This window comes from Doryrhamphus excisus, chromosome 1 (genome assembly GCF_030265055.1).
Source record: "Doryrhamphus excisus isolate RoL2022-K1 chromosome 1, RoL_Dexc_1.0, whole genome shotgun sequence".
NCBI lineage: Eukaryota > Metazoa > Chordata > Actinopteri > Syngnathiformes > Syngnathidae > Doryrhamphus > Doryrhamphus excisus.
In genome coordinates, this window is record NC_080466.1 from 1440001 (window position 1) to 1457110 (window position 17110).

General features: G+C 41.2%; 2 protein-coding genes across 2 annotated transcripts; one reads left to right on the forward strand and one right to left on the reverse strand.

Annotated features, from left to right (window-relative positions):
• The first annotated feature begins 128 nt into the window (after positions 1-128).
• Positions 129-2047, forward strand: LOC131100483 (keratin, type I cytoskeletal 13-like). The gene is made up of 7 exons (XM_058046136.1): positions 129-618; positions 700-782; positions 859-1015; positions 1089-1250; positions 1329-1454; positions 1545-1762; positions 1843-2047. The coding sequence occupies exons 1-7, from the start codon at positions 199-201 to the stop codon at positions 1937-1939; spliced, it is 1263 nt and encodes a 420-aa protein (XP_057902119.1). The 5' UTR covers positions 129-198; the 3' UTR covers positions 1940-2047.
• Positions 2048-4306: 2259 nt separating this feature from the next.
• On the reverse strand, positions 4307-9189 carry krt98 (keratin 98). Its single transcript, XM_058046138.1, has 8 exons — positions 7534-9189; positions 7027-7109; positions 6807-6963; positions 5136-5297; positions 4938-5063; positions 4615-4835; positions 4519-4529; positions 4307-4449 (listed from the first exon to the last, which is right to left on the reverse strand). The coding sequence occupies exons 1-8, from the start codon at positions 7864-7866 to the stop codon at positions 4352-4354; spliced, it is 1191 nt and encodes a 396-aa protein (XP_057902121.1). The 5' UTR covers positions 7867-9189; the 3' UTR covers positions 4307-4351.
• Positions 9190-17110: the final 7921 nt, after the last annotated feature.

Genomic DNA, 17110 nt, shown 5'->3' on the forward strand with positions numbered 1-17110 from the left:
TTCTCTTACCGATCCTTACTGGGATCTTTAACCCGAGGCGGTGAGAGTGATGGGTGGAGCAGAAGCCCCGCCCACCATCTCCGCACGCCTCCGCTCGCATGCGTTGTGCTGCATAAAAAGGGGAGGCAGAAGAAGCCGTGTATCTCAGTCCATCATCTCCTCTCTGAGGCAGGCCGACTCCACTCACCCAACAGCACAATGGCAACCATCAACAGGACCTCGTTCTCCGGCCGCTCCTACGCCGGCGGAAACCTGGCGGGAGGAAGTGTGCGCAAGGGCTACTCTATGAGCGTGCACGGAGGCGCAGGCGCAAGCGGAACCAGAATCTCCACCGGAAGCTTCAACCTCGGCGGCGGTAGCGGTTACGGTTACGGCTCAGGCGGCGGTGCAGGCTTCGGCATGGGTGAGGGTCTGGACCTCCACGTCGGCGCCAACGAGAAGGCCACCATGCAGAACCTCAACGACCGTCTGGCCTCCTACTTGGAAAAGGTGCGCAGCCTGGAGAAGGCCAATGCCGAGCTGGAGCTGAAGATCCGTCAGTTCTTGGAGAATAAGGCCTCCCCATCTGCCCGCGACTACGCCGCCTACCAGGCCACCATTAAGGACCTGCAAGACAAGGTAAGCATGAACGTGTGCATCTTCTTGTGTGTGTCGGCATCGCACGTACACAATTCTCATTGGGTAATTTCCTAATTTCAGATCCAGGGCGCCACAAGACTCAACGGAAGCATCTATCTGGCAATTGACAACGCTAAACTGGCAGCAGATGACTTCAAAACCAAGTAAGCTTCAACGAGAAGATACCAGTGAATGGAACTCTTTGGAAGTGTTCTTTGCTGATCTCTTGCCGTTTCCCAGGTACGACAACGAGCTGGCTATGCGTCTGTCAGTTGAGTCCGATATCGCCGGCCTGAAGAGAATGTTGGATGAGCTGACCCTGGTGCGTTCGGATCTGGAGATGCAGATCGAAGGCCTGAAGGATGAGCTCATCCACCTGAAAAAGAACCACGAGGAGGTGAGTACGAACATACTAGATCCTAGTTGAATGGTTCCATGTCTGGCGTCCAACCAAACTTTCTACTTGACAGGAAATGCTAGCCATGAGAGCGCAGATGAGTGGACAGATCAACGTGGAGGTGGACGCCAAACCGCAGATCGACCTCAGCAGAATCATTGCCGAAATCCGCGAGCAGTACGAGAACGTTGCAGCAAAGAACCAGAGAGACCTGGAAAGTTGGTTCCAGGCTAAGGTAAGTTCCCTTGAAACACCAGCGATTCTTCCAAGGCGTGGAGATTGAACATCGCGGCGGCTTTTGTCTCCATCGCAGACATCCGAACTCAACAAGGAGATGGCAGTGAGCACAGAAACTCTCCAGACGTCCAGGTCGGAGATCTCTGAGATCCGTCGTACCCTGCAAGGCTTGGAAATCGAACTCCAGTCGCAACTTAGCATGGTAAATGCGGCAGAACCTTCAACTAACTTCGAGTACTACACCGTATGAGAGTGAATGCTGACTTCTGCTGACTTCAATGTTCTCCTCCAGAAAGCATCTTTGGAAAACACGCTGGCTGAAACTGAAGTACGGTACTCCAACATCCTCCAAGGCCTCCAGGCTCAGGTCACCTCCCTTGAAAGCCAACTGATGCAACTGCGCGCCGAGATTGAGAACCAGAACAACGAATACTGCATGCTCCTCGACATTAAGACCAGACTGGAGAGGGAAATTGCGGAATACAGGAGACTGTTGGATGGAGAGGGCAGGTAAGAGATGCGTTCACGGCGCACGGGAGAAAACACAATCGTCACGTGCCTGACTGGAAATGTCTTTCTCCTTTCCCCAGTTTTGGAAGCACCAAGACGTCCACTGCCAGGGTGATCATGGTCACGGAGGAGATGGTCGATGGCAAGGTGGTGTCCTCCAAAACCACCACCGCATAAGCTGTCCCACACAGCAAACAGCAGCACCAGGGGGGGCGCCTGAAAACCATCTTTTCGTCTCAGAACCACTGTTGATGAAATAAAAGCCTCCTAGCCTGCTAGCTAACACTCGTGTGTGTTTGTGTGTGTTTGTGTGTTTGTGTGTGTGTGTCGTCCATGCTACACTTTCATAGCGTCTGAAGGATTTGACTTCAGTTGAAGATTGTTTCAAAGTTAGATCGTATGAACAGAATGAAACCATTAAGGCAGGGGTGTCCAAAGTGCGGCACGGGGGCCATTTTTGGCCGGCTGCCTGTTTCATTATTGGTTTTCGGCACATTTTAAAAACTAAACTAATGAATGACTTAAACACAAGAATGACATCAATTATTAAATATTACATGTAATACGTAATGTAATTGGACAAATATCCAATCCCATCAAATTCCCTCAAAGTACCGATTTTTCATGCCATTTTGTTCTCAGTAAGACATTTAAACACGATAAAATACTTTGTATAATACATTTATGGCATTTTACACCTCACTATTTTGCAGGATGTATATTGTTGAATCGGTGGTCCAGTGGTTAGCGTTGGATTCCACCATCTCTGTGTGGAGTTTGCATGTTCTCCCCGTGCATGCGTGGGTTTTCTCCGGGTACTCCGGTTTCCTCCCACATTCCAAAAACATGCTAGGTTAATTAGCCACTCCAAATTGTCCATAGGTATGAATGTGAGTGTGAATGGTTGTTTGTCTATATGTGCCCTGTGATTGGCTGGCCACCAGTCCAGGGTGTCCGTTGTAGCCATTCTGTTTTTTTTTTTTGTAGAAAGTGATGAATTCTTTACAGTTTACTGTGTTTTAAATTAATGTTGTAGCCAAAAAGCTGCACAATGCGCAAAAAAATGCAAGTTTATCTTCTGACGCTTGCGGAGCTGAAGTCTCTAAATACACGTTAAAATTTCCAAGTTCTTGTGATTTTAGAGAGCACATATTTTTTTGGTTGTATTCCAAAACTTTAAATAAATTGACGGATGGCACTGCGATGTCGCTTTTGTCCACCGGAGGGAACCAGAGGAGCTCAGAGGGAGGCTGATGTGATTGCAGCAATGAATGCTTTGCTTGAAAGCAATGTCTTCAGGTTGTGAAAACAACACCTAGATGAGGTCTGCTGAGGAAATGTACCCATCAATACAAATTCATATTGTTGTATTGTTCTTCTGCAATTGTTTGGTATCTTTGTCATCATATATATATATATATATAATGGTAATGGTAATGGTTTAATTTCATTTGAACATGCATCAGATTCCAATTGAGTGCATCCCATAATCAGTTCCTAGTTCCACATGTCCAAAAGGAGTAGGAAGAAGCAAAGCTTATTAAATCCTACCCCTCCATCTGGTACTTTTACAATCACTAACTGTTACATTTGTTCACTTCCTGCTTTCATAATACAGTTTCAGGTTTTTTTTTGTTTTTGTTTTTTTAAATAATGCACCTTGTATGTAATGCACCTATATTGACAGTTACTATGGTACCCATTATGTCATTGGATGCTCATAATACCTCGTACTTTGGTACAAGGTGCATTATTTATTTAAAAACAAACAAAAAAAACTGTATTATGAAAGCAGGAAGTGAACAAATGTAACAGTTAGTGATTGTAAAAGTACCAGATGGAGGGGTAGGATTTAATAAGCTTTGCTTCTTCCTACTCCTTTTGGACATGTGGAACTGGGAACTGATTATGGGATGCACTCAATTGGAATCTGATGCATGTTCAAATGAAATAAAACCATTACCATTACCATTACCATTACCATTACCATTACCATTACCATTACCATTACCATCATCTTGGGTTTCAATCAACTTGAGATTTTGGTTTTTTTTGCCAGTGTGGTTTTCTAAGCGATTGACAGATAATACAAGGCAGTTCAAATACCACATAAGAGAAAGTATGGGAACAATATCAATATTTTTGTGTTTATATAATTTGCTGTTTGCTTCATAATGACTCAAGGTCCACTTCTATTTGTGTTTTCTATTTCATCCTTGTTTTTGCACCAAACATGACCTTTGGAATGGTGACCACACTCTTCCTCGTTTTCTCTGCGGGGCTGAGTAAAGGCTGACATGTACACATATAGTCCAGGTATACTACTACTAACTTGCTTTGTCCCACATTAGGTGTCAGTGGCTATTTTGGACACTTCCCCTGGAGGGGGGGCACTATGGAGAAGGTCTGGTAAGGGGTAGACCAATGAGGTGCCTCCTCCCTCCACTTTGCTGACCACCAAAGGGGTCAGAGACCTTGGTAGCCCAATCCTTATTTATGAGTTATTTTGGGATTTTCTGTCGCAATAATCACAGCAAACAAAAGTTAACTGCATGATCTTTATTAATTTGAGGATAATGATCCAAGATATCACTCTATCTGGTCCACATCTACGTCTACAGTCTTGCTGCTCCCGACCACTCTCCCGTCCACAACAGTTTCTACCACTGTGATGACCTTGGTGACCACTGTGGAAAAGAAAGCAACCTGAGCAAATCCAGTCTCCATAGTTCAATGTTGCCTTCATCCATGCTTACCTTGCTTTGAGCTGGTGAGCAAAGAAGAAGAGAAAAAGTCACTTTAGGTCATCCGAATTAGCAAAACGTTCTCATTTATGGTGTCCTTGTCCTCACCTTTCGTCCTCTCCATCCAGCAGCCGTCTGTATTCTGCGATCTCCAGCTCCAGTCTGGTCTTGAGGTCCAGGAGCATGTCGTAATCTTGTTTGTTGCTGGTGATGTTGGCGTGGATTTGGGACAGCTGGGCCTCTAAGCTGACGACCATGTTCTGCAGGCCTGCTAGCTGCGCAGCATAGCGGGCTTGCGTCTCGGCCAGCGTTCCCTCCAGGGAGGCTTTCTGTGGTGGAGAAGATTTCACGGCTGATATTGCTCAACAACGTTCAGAAGTTACAATAAAGACCTCGTGTCTTACGTCGAGAAGATATCAAAGGTGACGTACCATACTCAGGTGGGACTGCAGTTCAATTTGAAGTCTCTGCAGGGTGCTCTTCAGTTCTTTGATTTCTGAGCGAGATGTTACCAGAGACTCCGTCTGCGTCATCACTTCCTGTTCCAGTGCTGCCATCTTGAAGATCACAGACCACAGATCACAATGGGACGGCGTTGTTGGTCATAAGCACACTACATCAGTTCTTACCTTGTTCTGGTACCAGGATTCGAGATCCTTGCGGTTCTTGGCGATCATAGCCTCGTAGTGTTCTCTAATTTCTGTCATGGCCTGGTTCAGGTCTGGAGAAGGAGACGCATCCACGGATACGTTGACCTGCCCGCCCACCTGACTCCTGACCAGAGCCATTTCCTGTGAGGAGCCAAAAAGGCACAGAAGGAATCGTTCATTCATTCATTCATTTCATCTACCGCTTATCCTCATGAGGTCACGGGGGTGCTGGAGTCTATCCCAGCTGTCTGAATTTTTCAAGAATAAATTCATAAATGTACGTGAAAAAAATTGTAAATTTACAAGAATAAAGTCGGAATTTTTCAGAAAAAAAAGTCGTAATTCAGGATGTCTGATTATTATCGGTACCGACAATTATCAGTCCGATATCAACATAAAAATGCGATTTGATATCAGTATCTGATATCATTCATTCATTCATTTTCTACCGCTTATTTTCACAATGGTCGCGGGGGGTGCTGGAGTCTATCCCAGCTGTTTGAAATCAGAGATTTCAAGAATAAAGTCATAAATGTACGTGAAAAAAAATTGTAAATTTACAAGAATAAAGTCGGAAATTTTCAGGAAAAAAAGTCGTAATTCAGGATGTCTGATTATTATCGGTACCGACAATTATCAGCCTGATATCAGCATAAAAATGCGATATCAGTTGATATCAGTATCTGATATCATTAATTTTCTACCGCTTATTCTCACGATGGCCGCGGGGGGTGCTGGAGTCTATCCCAGCTGTCTGAAATCACAGATTTCAAGAATAAAGTCGGAAATTTTCAGGAAAAAAAGTCGAAATTCAGGATGTCTGATTATGATCGGTACCGACAATTATCAGCCCGATATCAGCATAAAAATGCAATTTGATATCAGTATCTGATAACATTCATTCATTTTCTATCGCTTATCCTCACGATGGTGCTGGAGTCTATCCCAGCTGTCTGAAATCACAGATTTCAAGAATAAAGTCATAAATGTACATGAAAAAAATTGTACATTTACAAGAATAAAGTCGGAAATTTTCAGGAAAAAAAGTCTGATTACCGACAATTATCAGCCCGATATCAGCATAAAAATGCGATATCAGTATCTGATATCATTAATTTTCTACCGCTTATCCTCACGAGGTCGCGGGGGTGCTGGAGCCTATCCCAGCTCTCTTCCGGCGAGAGGCGGGGTAAACCCTGTACTGGTCTCCAGCCAATCACAGGGCACATATAGACAAACAACCATTCACACTCACATTCATACCTATGGACAATTTGGAGTGGCTAATTAACCTAGCATGTTTTTGGAATGTGGGAGGAAACCGGAGTAGCCACGCGTGCACAAGAACATGCAAACTGGCCGAGGGTGGAATTGAACTCGGGTCTCCTAGCTGTGAGGCCTGCGTGCTACCCACTCGTCCACCATGTCGCCTTAGAAGGAATCAGAAAAGAAAAGGAAGTGGCGCCAACATTCATCTCAAGTCAGACTAACAAATGGTGACAGTGAATATCTGCCATGTTTGCAACTCCTTCATCAGTAACAAACATTCAGGTTGTTGATGGTGTGCAAACACATCACGGGTGTTGGTCGGGTGCTGGAATGTGTCGACCGAGTCCGAACACAAGAACGTGTGTGTGTTTGAGGTGTCACCTCCTCGTGGTTCTTCTTCAGCATGATGAGCTCGTCCTTCAGACCGTCAACTTGACACTCCAGATCCACTCTGGCCATGTTCATCTCCTCCAGCACCTTCTTCAGCCCGGCGATGTCCGCCTCCACGGTCATTCTCATGGCCAGCTCGTTCTCATACCTGATGGATCGGCGACAAGGGGTTCAACTCCGAGATGTTTACTACGTTTTCGTAGATACTCACTTCATTTTGAAGTCATCGGCTGCCAGTTTTGCATTGTCGATGTCCAGAATGGTTTTGGCATTGAGTCTGGCGGCGACACGAATCTGAGAAGCGGATCAAAAGTTTGTGAAGTTGTCAGTTTATATTTAATACAGAGCAGTGTATTCATACATTTGTATAGAAACAGCTGTATTGCCATATGAGGTTGGTAAGACTGCATATTTTGGTAATTAAATACAGTACCAGTATTACAGATACTTCTAATTCCAATACTACCCTGGTATCAATAATATAAATATTTAGATTGGTTCTTTATTCTTATCATAGCCTAGCATAGCCACAGTTATTGTTATCAGTATGATGCCGGTTACTGTTGGGAGGAAGCGATGCACACTATGGAATGACAGTTATGAAAATGATAACCATACTCTCAGGTTCCGCTAGTAAAGTACCTGCCATGGTATCTGTACTACATACCAACACACACAAGATACGCATCTAGGCGGGGAAATCCGCAACAGGTCTTACCTTCTCTTTCAGGTCCTCAATGGTGGCAAAGTAGTTGGTGTAGTCGTGGCTGATGACGGTTCTGCTCTGGTACCACTCTCTGATCTGCTTATCCAGACGCTCGTTCTCCCTCTCCAGGGTGCGCACCTTCTCCAGGTAGGAAGCCAGACGGTCGTTGAGGTTCTGCATGGTGGCCTTCTCGTTGGCGCCGACGTGCAGGTCCAGGCCGTCGGCCAGGTTGAAGCCGGAAGAAGAAGCGTACGACTGGCCGGAGGAGATCCGGGTGCCGCGTCCGCCCGCCCCGCCGTGGACACTCATGGTCTTGTGGCCGTAGGATCTGGTGCTCAGTGACATGCTGGAGGATCTGGATCTGGACCAGGTGGGGATACTGGAGATGATCTGCAGTTGTGAGCATCACCTTGGTCTCCGGGATTTATATACGGCAAAGTGGGATGGGCCAGGGTGGGTTCGTTGAAAAGGAAGAATGTGTCTACCTGATTATTTCATGCTAGCTCTCAAACAACACGGGGGTGGTGGCTCGTGGGTGAGGGGTTCAACCCCCACTCCTTACAGGTCAAACCCGTGATTCCACATTTTATCATTTCGCATTTCAATGAATGTCCATTCTTTGAATACTTCATGTTTCTCCATGTACTATAATTGCCACCTTTCATACTTAAATAAGAAAATAAGTAGTTTCACGTGACATACACTTTTTCACTCGTAGAAGTTTTGCTCACATGAGTGACAAAGTTGACACGGGGCGGTGACTATTTCACACCGGCGGTACACGGGCCAAAGGTTGAGGGCAAAATAGGTTTAAGAGGTGATTTAAGTGACAGGTACGAGAGCTGAAATGTGCAAGACTGGCATTCGGTGAGGCTTGCAGAGTCTTTTCTAATGAAGGTCGAATTCACGTTCAAGTGTCAGCCCGGAGGACGACACAGACTCGACTAAACGAAAAATGCAAATACGAGAGTTGGGTAAGTCCAAGCGTGGATGAACCCAACGTAGACGTGCATTTTTGTCATACTTGAGTAAGCCTGAGGGTGGATTGAACACAGAGTGTGTCATTTATCTGTCAAATAGTGTGACACACATTTCCTAAAAAAATAATAAACGCAATTATCGACAAGATGAAACACTTCTGATGGCAAGGAAGTAAATTGTAATACTTACTGACTAAAAGTCAACATTAGTTGTTTTTAACCAAAGTCAATTTTTATTTTCTTATTTGGTTATCCTCTTAATGCCTTGTATATTATCCTTTTTTCAATTTTCTGTCCCCTAAATATTGTTAAAATGATGTATTCTCGTTTTAAACAATGCCAAAGTTTCAGATAATGAGGTTTGTTGTTAGGTTTTATAACACTGTCTCTTTGTGATGTCACAGGGAGCCTGGCTTCCTTATATGGGCATGCGCTGTAGGCTCGATATGCTGTAGGACGGCCATTCCCACAGCTTTGATGTTCTCCCCGTGCATGCGTGGGTTTTCTCCGGGTACTCCGGTTTCCTCCCACATTCCAAAAACATGCTAGGTTAATTAACGACTCCAAATTGTCCATAGGTATGAATGTGAGTGTGAATGGTTGTTTGTCTATATGTGCCCTGGGATTGGCTGGCCACCAGTCCAGGGGTGTTTTACTCCGCCTCTCACCCGAAGACAGCTGGGATAGGCTCCAGCACGCCCGTGACCCTGGTGAGGATAAGCGGTAGAAAATGAATGAATGAATGATATTGTTCAACTCTCATTTTCCGATAGCGATATCAGCTGATACTGATATTTGTAACATGACATGACTCATGTGGTGGAATGAACACCTCAATCAGATAGTGATATCAACTGATATCGCATTATTATGTTGAAATCGGGCAGATAATTGTCGGTACCGATAATAATCAGACATCCTGAATAATGATTTTTTTTCCAGAAAATTTCCGACTTTATTCTTGTAAATTTACAATTTTTTTTCATGTATACATTTATGACTTTATTCTTGAAATCTCCGTTTTTTTTTCTAATGTAGCCCTAATATGATCGTAAATCGTAAAATCGTAAATTTCTGCAGAAAAAAAAAATCAATGTACCGGATCCACTGCACCTCACACTGACAAATGCTGTCATCATTCATTGCAAATAGCAAATGACTTGAACAATAATAATAAGACCTGCCAGAAACTACATGTTGTTTGAATGTTGTTGAACAGCATAGCCAGGTTGCTTGACTGCTGTCTGCCGTCATCGTGTCACCTCTTGTCATCCATCAGTCCGATACACACCGTGACATATCGTCTGATGGCGCTAATTAATACCCATGTGTATTTTAAATTAGATTAAAATATCTTTTTTTTAATTAGTTTATTGGTGGCACGGTGGTCGTGTGGTTAGCACGCAGACCTCACAGCTAGGAGACCAGGGTTCTATTCCACCCTCGGCCATCTCTGTGTGGAGTTTGCATGTTCTCCCCGTGCATGCGTGGGTTTTCTCCGGGTACTCCGGTTTCCTCCCACATTCCAAAAACATGCTAGGTTAATTAGCCACTCCAAATTGTCCATAGGTATGAATGTGAGTGTGAATGGTTGTTTGTCTATATGTGCCCTGTGATTGGCTGGCCACCAGTCCAGGGTGTTTTCCCCTGCCTCTCGCCGGAAGACAGCTGGGATAGGCTCCAGCCCCCCCTGCAACCCTCGTGAGGATAAGCGGTAGAAAATGAATGAATGAATGATATCAGATACTGATATCAACTGATATCACATTTTTATGCTGATATCGGGCTGATAATTATCGGTAACGATAATAATCAGACATCCGGAATTAGGACTTTTTTTCCGAAAATTTCCAACTTTATTCTTGTAAATGTACAATTTTGCCTTGTGATTGGCTGGCCACCAGTTCAGGGTGTTTTCCCCTGCCTCTCGCCCGAAGACAGCTGGGATAGGCTCCAGCACCCCCCGCGACCCTCGTGAGGAAAAGCGGTAGAAAATGAATGAATGAATGAATAATTAGGTTATTGCTATTAATATTAGTTTTTATCATTGAGCATAGGCAATTTTCTGAATCGCGATAAGTTGCTAATAATGTATAAAAATGTGAAAATACAGGTAAAAAAAAAAAGGTTTTATGTCTTTATGTTCCACTGATAATGTATTTTCGTCAAGCGTTGAGATTTCGCACTTGGTCCTTGAACGTACCATAGTGTCATGAAACGCAACAGTTTCTTTAGTGATGGAAGTTCTAGCTTCGTCAGTCAAAACTTGCAGGGAGGTGAACACAAGTTCATCATAAGCCGTTACTGGAATGACCTTCTCTGGCCCGCTAGCCTCCACAACGAGGCTGACGACCAGGCTAAAGGATACGCCGTGACTCTGATTCCACCTCGTCATCGATCATCTTACATTATCGTTCATTGTTCTAGGTAGGTAAGTCTGCACTAATTCAGCACCAAAATGAGGAACCGAGGGACCCAGGTTTTGGTCCAGTTACTACCATTTTACGCTGGCACCAGCTATTATGTGTATGCTTAATACAGTAAACCTCGGATATATCGGACTCAGATATATCGGAAATTCGCTCACAACGGACAGATAAAAAAGAACCAATTTTTCTGTAATGCATTTCCAATAAAAATTCATTGCATATATCGGATTTTTTATAACGGATTTCGCCTATTTCGGACAAAATCTCCAGTCCCGTTCCAATGCATTTCCATGAAATTTCCCTCGCATATATCGGATGGCCGCATCGTGGCGCTCCGATTCGCCGAATCGTGACAGGCCGCTATACGACGTCATTTGCAGCGTTTGCAGCGTTGCCTGCGCGTCCAGGTACATTGGAAACATAGTCAAGGAAGTGCCTTTTTATAACGGATAAAATCCCATTTACGCATATACCGGATATAAATCCGATATATGCGTAAAACGGACATTTTCCGGTATACGCATATAACGGATTTCGCTTATATCGGACAAAACCAGTGGGAACAATTGAATCCGATATATCCGAGGTTTACTGTACTTAAATATAGAAATGTTTCCGTACGATACTGGTGAAATACAGTACCTAACATGAAAACGATACTGGTGAAATACAGTACCTAGCATGAACACAAGCCAGTTAAAAAGTGTCATCAATTCATATTATTGTCGCTCCATGAATTCAGTTTTTGTCGTGTCTCCGGATGTTAGCAGGTGTCCTGTCCCTTCGCTAATGTGGAAACCTGATAAGCATGGCGAGCTGGTAAAACCACTACGTTTTCCTCCGGTGGCTCATTATAGAAAACATCTTTTGTTCTGTGAGATACCAAAAGCAAAAATGTTGTTCTGCTTGTCGTGCTAAAAATGCCTGACGGACACCTTCTGGTGACTTTGTTTGACATAGTAGTACTCATGTTTGCACAAGGTACGACTATTCAGGGTTAAAAACACACCTTTTCTCTCAACACAGAGTTTTCTAGCAGTAATTGTCATGAAGTTTGCTGAACCGGTGGTCATACAAAACAGTGCAACATGCATAATACATGCATGTAAAGAAAAGCAACGTTGAAAAGTCCCATGTAGTTAACCAGTCCATACAAGTTTAACCAGCGAATGCTTTCGTTTTAATGCGGTGTATATTCATTTATAGTATTTGTCTGCGCTTCTCATTTGTCAGCTCTCACTCGTTAAATGAGTTTTAAAAATAAAACATCAAACAAAGGAAAGGTGGGAAAACTGAAGGCAAACAGCCTCAAGGCAGCTTAAGGTTCCCATGTTAAAATATTTACACATGTTTTAATGACATGGACTAAGATGAACTGTTCTGCACTGCAAACATATTCATATTAATGATTGCTCTCACCGTAACGCCCCCTATTGACGAACCGCCACTGGTATGCGATATGTTTCTTAACGCTGCATAGAACAGGGGTGGTGTTTCCTTTTTTTTTTTTTTATCCAAAGCTGTACTTGGCAACATGGACAAAAAGGCCATCCATCCAAAAAACACAACAAGTCAAAACAAACGTGACGCACAACCAACCTACTGCACCATGTTATATAATAATATATATAATATCTACACAAAAAAAATCCTAAATGACACCCATATAGTCCTGTTGCAAGGTATGCTGGGTAGCTTGTGGCACTGTGCATTTTTGCCTGATTGCAAAATACGTAAACATGAAATTGCCGCTGGACAACAACAATTGATTTATGATTTATGTCACGTATTAACTTGTTGTGGATGTGTTGTGTTTTTGTTTCGTTGCACTATGATGACCCCCCCAAATATGGATGGCCCCTCTGACAATTTCTTAGTCAATGTGGCCAGCCCGGTATAAATATGGCATATATCCACTCCTGATAATTAGTGGTGTTATCATTATACAAACATTATAGAGCCTTGGAGGTCTACTGTACTAAAAAAAAAACACATTTCTCTTCCAATGGCAAAACACTAGACTGGACAACTAATAGGATGAAAAACAAGAAAGGAATATTAGGGACACACTGACAATAAAAAGTCATTTTTGAGCGTCTTTTCTTTTCTCATGTTGCATTTTTGCAGGCTGGAAAAAAATGCATGCCAAGAAGGAACTATACTTGCTTGTAAATAGGCATACTGCCCCCTAGTGGTGTCATCCTGTATGATTTGGATATATATATATATATATATATATATATATATATATATATATATATATATATATATATATATATATATATATATATATATATATATATATATATATATATATATATATATATATATATATATATATATATATATATTATATGTAGGACTACAGTACCACTCTCAATAAATATGAAGCATCAGTAATACTTTCTACTCTATATTACTGTTGTTGATGTTATGCTTGATATTAGCTATTAGCTAACTGTCATTAGCAAACTGTAGCTAGCTAATGTTAGCTACAGTAGAGGCAATGAGCACTAAACAGTGACTAAAATAATAAATGGACAAGTGTATATCACATTATGTAGGACTACAGTACTACTCGCAATAAAATGAAGCATCAGTAATACTGTCTACTCTATATTACTGTTGTTGATGTTATGATTGCTCAGCTATTAGCTAACTGTCATTAGCAAACTGTAGCTAGCTAATGTTAGCTACAGTAGAGGCAATGAGCACTAAACAGTGCCTAAAATAATAAATGGACAAGTGTATATCACATTATGTAGGACTACAGTACTACTCTCAATAAAATGAAGAATCAGTAATACTGTCTACTCTATATTACTGTTGTTGTTATGTTTGCTCAGCTATTAGCTAACTGTCATTAGCAAACTGTAGCTAGCTAATGTTAGCTACAGTAGAGGCAATGAGCACTAAACAGTGCCTAAAATAATAAATGGACAAGTGTATATCACATTATGTAGGACTACAGTACTACTTTCAATAAATATGAGGCATCAGTAATACTGTCTACTCTATATTACTGTTGTTGATGTTATGCTTGCTCAGCTATTAGCTAACTGTCATTAGCAAACTGTAGCTAGCTAATGTTAGCTACAGTAGAGGCAATGAGCACTAAATACCTATAAATATGACTACAAATCATTCAAATTACAATGACAAAACCACAAATTTGCTAGTAATATGTAATAGGAGTATAAATACCAACAAAAACATAAAGATCACCTGACCTCAAATCTCCATGGCGACCATTGAACTGTTCACCACTTTATTTCACAAAAACACACCTAAATAATCATGTATTGGAAAAATATTTTGTATGTGTTGTTTCTACATATATTGGAACACTTTTAGGACCCAGCCATATCAAAATTCAATAATTGTGTTTTTTGATGCACCCTAATATATGTATACTATATATACACAATCTGCCATCTTGGCAAGTCATTCATTCATTCTGTCATGATTCACACATAATGTTTGTTAAAGTCTACCTCTGAGCCTTGGAGCAACGTATCAGTATCAGGCTTTGTCGCCATCTGGTGAGTTTAAAGCATGACTACAGTTTTTTATGATGTTTTCTGTCATATTCTACTTGCCCCGCCTATGAAGTTCTCTTGTCCACCTGACGGGAATTTAACACACACACACACAAAGCACCTTTATAGAGATTGTGACAAGATCATTTACATATTTAATATTTAATCACCTGGTGGCCTAAAATAGAAACAATATTTTATAAAGACAGACAGATACAATATGAAGCCTTCCTCTATTTACTGCTAAAAGGACGTTGCCCTCCTTCTCATTTTACCACGTAGCTTTCAAAGTGTGACTAACATCTTTAAAGCAGCCGTGACTTTAAACACGTACTTGTGATTTCTGGTTGTGTTTTGTCAACATTCAAGAATGGTTCAAGAGTCACAAAGCTGTATGATCCTGTATGATTTGGATATATATATATTATATATATTAGGGTGCATCAAATTTGGCTGGCATTCCATTTTTTATAATGTTACTGTTGTTGATGTTATGATTGCTCAGCTATTAGCTAACTGTCATTAGCAAACTGTAGCTAGCTAATGTTAGCTACAGTAGAGGCAATGAGCACTAAACAGTGCCTAAAATAATAAACTGACAAGTGTATATCACATTATGTAGGACTACAGTACTACTCTCAATAAATATGAAGCATCAGTAATACTGTCTACTCTATATTACTCTTGTTGATGTTATGCTTGCTATTAGCTATTAGCTAACTGTCATTAGCAAACTGTAGCTAGCTAATGTTAGCTACAGTAGAGGCAATGAGCACTAAACAGTGCCTAAAATAATACATGGACAAGTGTATATCACATTATGTAGGACTACAGTACCACTCTCAATAAATATGAAGCATCAGTAATACTGTCTACTCTATATTACTGTTGTTGATGTTATGCTTGCTATTAGCTACTAGCTAACTGTCATTAGCAAACTGTAGCTAGCTAATGTTAGCTACAGTAGAGGCAATGAGCACTAAACAGTGCCTAAAATAATACATGGACAAGTGTATATCACATTATGTAGGACTACAGTACCACTCTCAATAAATATGAAGCATCAGTAATACTGTCTACTCTATATTACTGTTGTTGATGTTATGCTTGCTATTAGCTACTAGCTAACTGTCATTAGCAAACTGTAGCTAGCTAATGTTAGCTACAGTAGAGGCAATGAGCACTAAACAGTGCCTAAAATAATACATGGACAAGTGTATATCACATTATGTAGGACTACAGTACTACTTTCAATAAATATGAAGCATCAGTAATACTGTCTACTCTATATTACTGTTGATGATGTTATGCTTGATATTAGCTATTAGCTAACTGTCATTAGCAAACTGTAGCTAGCTAATGTTAGCTACAGTAGAGGCAATGAGCACTAAACAGTGCCTAAAATAATACATGGACAAGTGTATATCACATTATGTAGTACTACAGTACCACTCTCAATAAATATGAAGCATCAGTAATACTGTCTACTCTATATTACTGTTGTTGATGTTATGCTTGCTCAGCTATTAGCTAACTGTCATTAGCAAACTGTAGCTAGCTAATGTTAGCTACAGTAGAGGCAATGAGCACTAAACAGTGCCTAAAATAATAAATGGACAAGTGTATATCACATTATGTAGTACTACAGTACCACTCTCAATAAATATGAAGCATCAGTAATACTGTCTACTCTATATTACTGTTGTTGATGTTATGCTTGCTCAGCTATTAGCTAACTGTCATTAGCAAACTGTAGCTAGCTAATGTTAGCTACAGTAGAGGCAATGAGCACTAAACAGTGACTAAAATAATAAATGGACAAGTGTATATCACATTATGTAAGACTACAGTACTACTTTCAATAAATATGAAGCATCAGTAATACTGTCTACTCTATATTACTGTTGTTGATGTTATGCTTGCTCAGCTATTAGCTAACTGTCATTAGCAAACTGTAGCTAGCTAATGTTAGCTACAGTAGAGGCAATGAGCACTAAACAGTGACTAAAATAATAAATGGACAAGTGTATATCACATTATGTAGTACTACAGTACCACTCTCAATAAATATGAAGCATCAGTAATACTTTCTACTCTATATTACTGTTGTTGATGTTATGCTTGCTATTAGCTAACTGTCATTAGCAAACTGTAGCTAGCTAATGTTAGCTACAGTAGAGGCAATGAGCACTAAACAGAGCCTAAAATAATAAATGGACAAGTGTATATCACATTATGTAGGACTACAGTACTACTTTCAATAAATATGAAGCATCAGTAATACTGTCTACTCTATATTACTGTTGTTGATGTTATGCTTGCTCAGCTATTAGCTAACTGTCATTAGCAAACTAGCTAGCTAATGTCAGCTACAGTAGAGGCAATGAGCACTAAACAGTGCCTAAAATAATACATGGACAAGTGTATATCACATTATGTAGTACTACAGTACTACTCTCAATAAATATGAAGCATCAGTAATACTGTCTACTCTATATTACTGTTGTTGATGTTATGCTTGATATTAGCTATTAGCTAACTGTCATTAGCAAACTGTAGCTAGCTAATGTTAGCTACAGTAGAGGCAATGAGCACTAAACAGTGCCTAAAATAATAAATGGACAAGTGTATATCACATTAT